The sequence below is a fragment of the Prinia subflava genome, chromosome 8 (genome assembly GCF_021018805.1).
Source record: "Prinia subflava isolate CZ2003 ecotype Zambia chromosome 8, Cam_Psub_1.2, whole genome shotgun sequence".
NCBI lineage: Eukaryota > Metazoa > Chordata > Aves > Passeriformes > Cisticolidae > Prinia > Prinia subflava.
Window position 1 is genome coordinate 6,545,220 of NC_086254.1, and position 10,459 is coordinate 6,555,678.

General features: G+C 42.3%; 1 protein-coding gene across 2 annotated transcripts in view; it reads left to right on the plus strand.

Moving 5' to 3' along the window:
- RPA1 (replication protein A1) overlaps positions 1–4,555 on the plus strand; it is a 23,327-nt gene extending 18,772 nt beyond the window's left edge. For both annotated transcript variants that reach the window (XM_063402591.1, XM_063402592.1), the window contains exons 16-17: positions 3,080–3,166; positions 3,541–4,555. In XM_063402591.1, coding sequence (XP_063258661.1) covers positions 3,080–3,166; positions 3,541–3,648 — 195 coding nt within the window. In that variant the 3' untranslated portion in view covers positions 3,649–4,555. The remainder of the gene's footprint in view (positions 1–3,079; positions 3,167–3,540) is intronic.
- Positions 4,556–10,459: the final 5,904 nt, after the last annotated feature.

The window sequence follows — 10,459 nt, forward strand, 5'->3', positions numbered from 1 at the left end:
AGGCGGCTCTGGCAAAGATGAAAGGTTTGTGTGGAACACCAGTGCTGATCCACCAGAGAGCATGGTCTGATATTTGTGTGTGAATGTACAACAAATGTGGCAAAGGCATTGGGACATACCCATGTACTTGTTGTGGGAATTAACAGCATTTAAAATACTTAAAATAATGCCATATGAAAGAAAGAGATGTTCTGTTTCCTTTGTCAAGGATTTGTTTGACCCCTTCTCTGGGTGATAGGCCAGCTCAGCTCAGCCCAGGGTTGTCCTCCAGATGTTGGCCCTAAGTATCTTTTACAAGTTCACAAATCATTGCTTCTCCCTAACCCAAAGTTCTTGGCAGGGACTTGTTTACTCTCCTCGGGATTATTTTCCACAGGCCATCTGCCTGAAGAACAGAGATTTGCCTGCTTTCCCCCATGGTTTGCTCCCACAGTCAGTCTGTCTACCCCTGAGCTCTTTTGGCTGCTGGAAGCTGGAGATCAGCCTGTGCTCATCACCTGGACCTGCACAGGATCACTCCAGGCTTGTGCCACAGCCTTTGGGGGCCTGACAGCTTTAACACAAAAGACAGCCTGTTTTATCATTGTACCTAGAATCTGCAGAAAAACCCCCCTAGTTTAGCAATGAATGTTGACAACATTATCCCTAAAGTGTTCCAAAAAATTTGTTTACAAAATCAAGAAGTTCTAGAACGCTTTGTATGTATCTTTGTTAAGTAGGCAGGAAGCTTTTTGAACTAATGTGTGTGAGCCCACTTCTGAAGGCTCTTTTTTCCCCCACACCAAATATCATCAGAACTTTGTGGGTCTAGTGAAAACCACAATTTGTAAAATGGGTCATTGGCAGAGATGCTGAAGTGATCTTTCTGAGACAGAACACTTTTTAAGGTTGTAAGTCATTAGACACTAACAGGCAGTATTATCTTCCCTTTGTCACTCTGTGCTTTTCTGCTGCATTTGTCTTTCTTCCAACCAAAATAATCTTTTCCTGATTTTTTTTTTCTTAACTTGTGTACTGTATAAAAACTGTGTGGCTTTGTTTTGTTTTTAAATGATGATGTGGAATGCATGATAAGTTCTTGAATTGCATATGAGCCTTGCTGTGCTCCCAGGCTAAGGCAGTTTGGTTCCAGGACTCCACAGACAGCCCAATTGTTGATTAACCCATTGCTTGGCTGTGGGAGGGAAATGAAACAGGAGGGATTGTTGAGGGTGTTGTCTTGAGACACTGTTGTAGACCTCTGTTTCTGCAAAGCAGGGCTGTTTTTCCTGTAATGTGGAAGGATTTTTGGGAATTTTCTCCACTCTGGCTGTCAGGGGTGAAGGGTACAAAGGCTGTGGTTCTGGGATGCTGAGTTTTTGTGGTATTACAAAGGCTGGACACCTCTGTTCTGTAGGAAGATGTCTAGCTGGGGGGATTCTAATTAGATATGCTTGCACTTTTGTATTTCCATTTTCAGACATTCTTAACTTGTCAATATTTTCTTACTTCAGCCGTGCTTAATTTCTGCTGGAGTTTAAACAAAATGTCTTAGTTGCTTTTAATCTTGAAGAGAACTGGGTGTGGAAGGAGAGACAGCAGATCCTATGTACCAGTACAAACATGTAATGCCTTTTGAAGAGCTGCCTAATGGAAATGGCTGAGGATAGAAAATGGAACATAATATGGAGTGAGCCCTTGAGCGGGAATGCTTTGTGTTCCAGGAGAAATTGGTTTTGATTTGACACTTTTATGAGCCTTTAAAAATGGTCCTCGATGCATTTGCAGTAAGCTTTTCTTAGTGGTTTTTCTGTGATAGAGCTGATGCAGTGTCTTGTGAAGTTGGTGGGAGTCTTTTCACTGCTCACAGTATGGATGGAGTTCATGTACAGCCCGTGACCACGCTAAGCAGAGATACATGTGCAAGGTTTTTCATCTGCCTCTTGCCTGTGCTTGTTAGATACCAAAGGAGGTAATGTGGGGTAGCAGTGGCTGCTATGCTGAGGGCATTTTCAACTCACTGATGGTTAGCACAGTTTGTGGCAGAGCTGCAGAGAGGAGCTAAATGCTTTATTAAGCGAGTTTTCTTACCCTCTAATCCATAAGATGGCCAAAGGAAGGGGTTTTAATATTCAGGAGGGATATGCCTGAATTCTGTAATCTGTGAACCTAGCTGCTCCTGTTCACCTCCATTTGTTGTGCTTTTCTAAACCCTAGGAGAATCACTGTGTAGTGTAAAATAGTGCTGCACACAGTGAAAAACAGCAGATGTAACACTTGGAATGTGAGTGGAACCGGGGTGGATTCAATTCCAGATCAGATGCTCTGTCTGCTGCTGGAGTGACTGATCAAGTCAAGTGCATCTGGTAGATAAATGCATTAATAATTACTTGTCAGTATCATCAGGGAGATGCAGGATTTTTTTTGAATGTCAGCAAAGGTTTTTACGACTCATATTTTTACAAAAATAAACTTTTTTTTTCACAGTCTCCACGACTTGCCTGCTCCTTTTCTACTGTTTTGACAAATTGTCTGTTATAAATGATGATGATGATGTTTAGTGTTCATATGGTAATTAGAAGCAGCTTATGTTATAAATATGACACAGCCTTCTCATGGTTATTAAAGCACGTTCAAAACATGGATCTGCTTTTTTTATAGAACGTTCTCTTAAATAGGCCTGTGTCAGGATGGGAAGGATACATGCAGCTTTGATGGACAAGCAGAAAACCAGAATGCCTAATAAGGCAATTAATAAGGAAATAGTTAACTCTGTCAGTGCTTGTGATCACAGTACAACATCAGAATCAGCCAGTTTGGCAGCTCCTGAAGATTTGTAGCATTTTTGTTCTTTATACCTGGTTGCAGATTCAGTGCAATTGTGTGTTGCTTTGTAGCTAAAAAAGTTGTCACCTTTTTATTTTAAAAGCTTTTGTGTTATGAGTTTGGCATCTAAAATGTGATGGCGGAAGGCCTGTGTGGGCCAGGTATTTCCAGTGTTTTGCCAATCTCCCCAAAAGCTGAGCTGTTCTCAGAGTTCATGGCACTGCTGGGAGCCTGGAGTGTCTGCAGCTGATCCCTGTCTTTGTCCTTCCCTCAGAACGAGCAGGCTTTTGAAGAAGTCTTCCAAAACGCAAACTTCAACACCTACGAGTTCAGGATCCGAGTCAAACTGGAGACTTACAACGTGAGTGTTGCCCAAAAGGCAAATAATGTAACTTGGGGCTTTTGTAGTTCAACTTTGCTCCGTAGGAGGTGACTTCATCCTCTTATGTTTGTGGGGAGAGGTTTCCCTTGCTCACAGAGAACAGAAGATTCCAAAGATCACACAAATACTGTCAATCTTGAGCACTGAAGGAGGGATCCTTGCTGCTCCTTCTCAGTCTCATCAGGAATGGCTGGTTTCACATGGAAACAACATTATCAGCTCTGGGAGTGGTGTTGGCACTCCCAGCTAACCCAGATAGCACGAGCAGTAAGTTAATGGGGCAGAAGGAGGTTGGAACCAAGTGCCTGGAGTGCTTCATGTTCTTTTACATACTAAAATGTCTCTTTTTGCAGGATGAATCTCGTATTAAGGCCACAGCAATGGACGTCAAACCTGTGAACTACAGAGAATACAGCAAGAGGTTGATTGCCAACATCAGGAGAAATGCTCAGCTGGGATGAGGAGGCCAGTGCTGGCTGCTTGAGCCTAGAACTTCCAGGGAAAACTCAATAGATAACATTACACTGGCTTTTTCCCCACCCTGTGTGTGATAATTCAGCATTAGTTACCCCGAGCATGGCAGCCCAGCGTAGTGGGCTGAGGGATTTGATGCATTTCTCTGGAGATGTGCCCTGGGAGGTAACAGTGCACGACTCTGTAGCCTGTTGTGGTCTGTTAAACCCTGACAGTGCAGAAGAGGAATCTCCAGACAGATTGCCAAGCTCTCTAAGACAAACCACTCAGAGTGTCTGCAGTAACTTTGCTCTCTTCCCGTATGTAAAGCTGAATTATATAACCATTTTTGTCTTCTTTGCAAGGAAGTAGTGACAACCTTGACACTTTGACTTGTTCAGCAGAGGGTAAGGAGGAACAGTGTCACAGAGCTTTCAGATCTGGACAAAAGAGAACAGGTCTATTAGTACAGGTTAGTTCCCTTCCATAGCATTCAAAGGCTTTCACTTTCCACAGGTGCCATGCAGTTGTTAATGCTTGGAATGGCAATATGGTAGAATTATTAATCAAAGACATATCTCTTATATCTGAAGAATATCCTTCCTTCAGGGTTTAATAGACTGAGTCAGATGGGTCTGATATTAATCAAAATTGTCTCTTCTGAGGAAGGCAGATAAGCATTGACTCTCCATCCCCCAGGGAAATCCAGGCAACTACAAAGCATTGCTTTAGTTTTCTCTTCAATTAGTACTATGGATTTCTGACTGATTTTTTTTGGCTCACTGTTCCTGCCTATACATGTTTTGTATGTTTGTATGTTGAGTTTCTTTGGTTTTGTTTGTAATGATGTTAATCAGAAAGAGGTCTTTAAATGGGGGGAAGCTTTGTTTCAATAAACTCTGTTTAATTCCTGTATAGTGAATTTTGCTTTCTTTGAACACCAAAGACTTCTCATTACTGGAAAGCAATTAATTAGCTTTCATAATAAGTATTCACTTGGGGGAGATGTTACCTTATTACAAACTCTAAGGTTAGACTGAAGAATGGAGACTTCTTTGCCTGATGTTAACAGCATGGAAATGCAGTGATATTTTCACCATTTCTGTGCCTGAGAATGCTGATGAGCTGGCACTTCTGGGATTTTTATTGACGTTTACACAGCAGTCTAAAACTAACCAGGCTTTGAGATTTGTTCAGACATAGAGCTAGTACAGAAAACAGTAATTATGCTACTGGGCTTTTCAGTCAGCAGAGCATGCTAGCTCTGTGTGCTCCTAATCACATTAATTATGTGTTCCCTGGCTGCAGCTCACAGCTTGGCATTTGCTGCACAGCTCCAAGCATCCAGGCAATGCTGCAGTGGGGCTCTGGTAGCACGAGTGAGATTTATTTATATATTTTGCTCCGTAGAGCACAGTTTCTTCATGTATTCAGTTGGTGCCCTTTATTCCCTGTGATTTCCTGTTTGTCATCTCAAGTCTTGGTGTTTAAGTACTGTAAATGTCATTCCCATTGATGGACATGAAGCACATTATTCTGGGCCCATTAATTGCCAACACAACCTCTTCTTTTTTGGATTCTGAGGATCACGACTGGGTTCTTCTGCTGATGTCTTGCATTTTTTTTATTGAAGTATTTGTTCCCTCTGACCTTGCTTATAAAGCATTGACTAGAAAATTATGGTCTTCAGCACAGTTCTGGATTGACAAATGGTAGGTTAGTGGTGATAATCCATCTTTCCACTCTACTAACCAGTCTTTTAGTACTGCTCCCTTCCTATCCCTCCTACCCAATTTTAGGAAACTGGGTGCACAATGTTCCTCGAGGCTCATTTCCAATTCCTGGGCCCATCCCTGTACACCAGGAAGTTTTTATGGGTGTTGTTTTTGGCAGGTGTTTGCTGCTCTGAGTGTTTCACACCTGCCTCAGCTGGGGCAGCTCCTTCTCCCAAGGGGAATTGCTGCACATCCATTTTGCAGGGTTTACTGTGCCATCAGCCAGAGCACTAGAGATGGAGGGTATCAATACTCAAGAGCATTAAGATATCTTACAGGATCAGCTGAATGACCTTGAGAACTGGAACAGAAAATCAACTTTAAAACAGTTTGTGTGAAAAGCCATTTATTTGAGGACTAATAAAAAACAACCTTCTGCTCTAAAGTGGATGCTCATTAGTGACTGAAGAGTTGGAGGGTTTTAATCATGCTTTAATCAGCTAGTATATGATAAAAACATCAAGCTATGTGAGGCAAGGTATTTCTAGTGTAGCTATACAAGTGCCACAGCATTATATAAGCCTCTGCTGTGAGATCTCATCTCGAATGCTATGTACAGCTCTGGCCTGCAATGTGGAGAGGCAAAAAAGAAACTCAGCTGGGGCGAGTACAGAGGAGGACTACACTGCTGAGTAGGAGAATGAGGATCTTTTTTAGGAGGGGCCTAGAAGAGCTAATATAGCAGAATGAATACTGAGAGGGGCATATGATTTCCCACTTACATAAAAGATAGATGCCTCTATCTATCTTGCCTTCCTTCCCCTGATCGTAGGCTTTAACTGCTGAAGGTAACTGGTTAATAAATTGTGTGTTAATCCCAGGAAAGTGAGGGCAAGGAAGCTGTTGAGGTGTCTCCATTCTCCTCCCAGCTCACTGCCAGCTGACCACAGCCATCCAAACCCTGGTAGATCCCTGCAGCCACTGGCACGAGCCGTGGAAAACTTCACAAAGCCTCTGGGCTCTTCTGACTGTGCTAATTAAGTGGACTCACAATGCTAATTTGGATTATTGGCAAACTAGCCTGTGCCTTCCTTCCCCTCATCGTAAATCTCCCCTGCTACCATCCAAGTTATTCTGGATGGCTTCAGCCATTACCTGGGCTGAATATGTATTTGCTCAATTGAAAGGATTCTGGAATTGTTCATAACTAGATCTCTGTGAGGTGAGGATTCCTGTGGCTGCTCGTGTTTTGCTTTAAATTAAATGTACACAGCAGAGATGAAATTGGGAGGCTGCTGGTTTGGAAACAGGCAGGTGCCAAGGCAATTACACAAGAGCATCAAGTTCTGCATGGCCGAGGGAAGAGCTGGAGCGTGCTCTGCCGGGCCACGTTCAGGTAGTTTGCTGTTTGTCTTAATTCCCTCTGGGGGGATTGAACTGTGTTTTCACTGGGCGTGAATTTGAAATAAGTTGTTACTGACCCTTCACGAGTCCCTGGAGGGGAGATTCTGTTAGAGCCAGCCCGGAGTTTTTAAGATGCATCAGGTGGTTTGTTGTTTGTTTGGGGTTTCTTGTCCCTGAAGTAAAGCTTTGAGGAGCTGTGCATTCTCAGAGCTGTTGTAAGGAATAAATGGTGGTGTTGGATGGCTGAGGAGTGAGTGGTTGCTTTGTGCTGTGTGTGCTCTGCCTGGCAGCTGGGATGAGTGTGTGTGTGTGGGCTCTGTGTTCCAGCACCACGGGATTGTCCTTTTAGTGCAACGCGTGTGAGAGTGGAAGCTGGTGAGTCTGGTGTTTGCATTCCTAACTCCTGGTGGTATTTACCAAGATGCACCATAACATCTTGAGGAGGGGATATTAACTTCCCTTCTGGATCCTTTTATTTGTCATTTTTCCTTTGGCCTCCTTGTTTTCTAGCCCTTGAACAAGTGGCCACTTTGGATGAGAGTGGCCACCCCACAGGGCTTCTCCTTCAGGCTGCTGGGGAGACTCAGATGGGAAAGAAAGAGAAATTTCACATCACTTTCATATAAAAGGCTTAGGAAAAAAAAGTGAAATGGAGTGGGATGCTGACTTCTAAAGCCTGTGTTCATGGAAAGGAGTGGTCTGCAGCATATTAGGCATTATAAATACTGGAGTAGTGCAGTAAATATCAATAATCTTATTACAGGGAGTAGAAATTCTCTTTAATATATTATCTGTGAGGATGCAAGAGGCCCACAGACCTTCTTACAGTTTTTAAAGTCTGTTTTTCATGTTTACATTTTTGCATTTCAATCATATGCATATTTAAAAAAAAAAAAAGTAGTTTGGATCGCCAGATGGATTTTTCATGCGGCCTGTTACGCATTTTTCTGTGTATTTTATTTGGATATTTAGGTGTCTGTGTTTGGGGGGTAGGGTGTTGTTTGTTTTTAGTTTTTTTCCTGTTTATGTTGCATTGATTTGTTGTTAAATTCAGCCTCTGTGCCATGCCAAAAGCGTGCCTTTGGGAGTGTTCCTCAGCTGTTTGTTGTGCTTTTCTTTTTTCCCATCCTTGAAAGTTATTTAAAATAAACTGGACACTTGCAAAGGCTTCTTTTTTTTTTTTTTTTAATTTGTCCCAGACATTTTGCCCTTTAAATGGAGATTTTAAACAACAACAACAAAATTAAAAATCAACAAAACAAAAGATCAGCCTCCTCAGCTCCTTTTGTGTTGCCTGCTGAAATTTTCTTTAAGGTCCCACGTTGAGGATGTTACCTCTCTTAGGGATGTAATTCCCAGGGGTAGCCCAGGTTAGGATAAAGACACTTGGGAAGCTGCACTGCAGAGGATGCACAATAAATGGGCTCTTTGCTCTGAGAGTTTATCCTCAGGAAAGTTGGCAGAGCAGAGCTGGTTGCTGGTTTATCTGATGGAGAAATGAAAGATGTGAACATTTGTCATGTCCACTCTGACATCACCGCTGAGCAATTAAGAGGAAGAAATCTAATTTTTTTTGCCATCAGTTTAGCTCTCGGAATTCCCTCATGGCTTATTGTACAAAAGGCTGAAAAATAAGAGTAATAATCCGATTTTTGTCTGTTTCTAGTGTTTTATGTTTTCCATTAAAGCCTTGCTGCTATGCTGCACTGACTTTTTGAACTGCAGGATCAAAAAATACTCCTGCCTTTGTTTTTGGTGAAGACCGACTCTGAAAAGGATAAATATTATCGATTGAGGTATTTAATACACTAATGAAACCCACAATTATTGACTGGGTAATTAATATACTGTCTAAAAGTAAAGTTTGACAGCGCATATAGAAAAGCGATATTGACTCGGGCTTCTTTGGCAAGGAGCCTCGCAGGTTTTTATTTATAGGCACTGAAACACGTTCTTCAAGTAATGATTCAATCCCACTTTGTGCTTGCCACAAGCTAGAAGGCTGCCCTTCTTCTTGCTGACTGCAAGGCTTTCACATTAGCTGTGGGGAAGGAGAATTTTCACCCTTCAGCTTCGCTGCCTCCTGCGTGAGGTTTTTTGGGGCTGGAGCTGCCCTGTGTGCTGTGCTGGTTTTTGCAGCCTTTTCCAAGGAGCTTTCTGGTTTTTGTAAGGAAGTTTGGGGGCTTTTTTGGACTTGCTCTTTTGGGTTTGTTAAGTTTGGTGAAGGGTGAAAGCTTGAGGGGACTGAGACAGTTTGGTGGAGCTGGGAGGGTTCCATTGGACAGAGGATTTCCTCAGCACGGCTGCATTTTTGTTCTGGAAGCATCTCATGGGGCAAATGCTCTGCTTTAGGCTCAAGGTGATACATGGTTTTGCTCTCAGCTTAAGTGGCCTTTCTTAAGCCTAGCAGCAAGATTAATCTTCCCCCTGAGCTGACAGGTATCTGCAGCCTGAGGTGTGTTGCTGCCTGACTCCAGGGTTTGGTGATCTCACACATCTCCTTTAGCCCTGCTCCTCTTCCCCTTGCAGCCCAGCCTTGTGTTCTTTGCTGCTGCTCAAGTTGCCAGAGACTGCATTTAGATTGCCAGGAAGCTGAAGCTGCATTTATAAATGGCTTTAAGTTGTTCATGTGCCCCTGTGAAATGTTAAACTTCTTAGCACCAGGTGAAGTTATTTACATCCAACTCAGAAGCTGATAATGAAGGTTTTTTTAGATTTCAAGTGATTTAAAAAAAAACTTCCAAATCCCAAGTGTATCAGCTATGTGGTAATTGGAGCTTGTGCTGTCATTAAAAATGACAGCTTTCTCCAAAAACATTCTTAGTGCTTGTAAAATGCAGCTAACATAACCTATATTTAACTTGTATTAGCTAGAATTTCCTTTCTGTGCTTGCCTACTTTCAGGGCTTTGGTGCAAATACCAAGGTCCTGCTCTATTCCTCAACCACGAATTATTTTACCTGGTTGGAAGAATAGAAAGCTTTTAACCAGGGTTGGACAGAGGGTATCTCTGTGGTTTTCCCCATAGAAGTGTTGGGGTTTTTTTTCTTTCCAGCCAGCAAGTAGAAGCCATTCTTTGGGCAGAAAGAAACCTTCAGCACTAATGTGTGTGGCATGAAAGCCCAGATTGCTGAAGGCTGGGACAACGATCCTGTCCTTTAACCTCCAGAACAGCTCTTTTTTTTCTCTTTTTTTTTTTTTTTTTTTCATTTTTTTTCCTCTTTTTTTTTTTGCTCCCTCTGTGGTCAGTCAAAAACATTTGCATGTCTTATCGTTAAGGCTCTGTCCCATAATTGAGATGCTGGGTGGCAATCTGCTCCCCTCCTCCGCCTGGAAGTGTTCCACACAGAGCCCTCTAATTAAACAGAAAATGGTTTGTCATGTGTAACTGCCTCTTCTGAATGTAACAAACTCATTTCAAGAGATGCCAACACCATCTTTATAGCTGTTTTAATAATCTTCTCTTGAATCAGAGAGGGCTCTAACCTCGTATTTCACTTCACCAGCTGTTTATTTTGCTGTTTGGTTGTTGGTTTTTTCGGTTTGGTTTTTTTTTCCCCCCCTTACACTGTGAATGTGTAGACTCTTTATTTTTTTTTTCCCTCTGTGTGTGTGCGTGTGGAAATCCTCATTAAGAGCAACTGAGTTGAAGTCTGTGAAATAGTCAGTTAAGGGCTGAGGCTTTTAAGCTTTTACTATT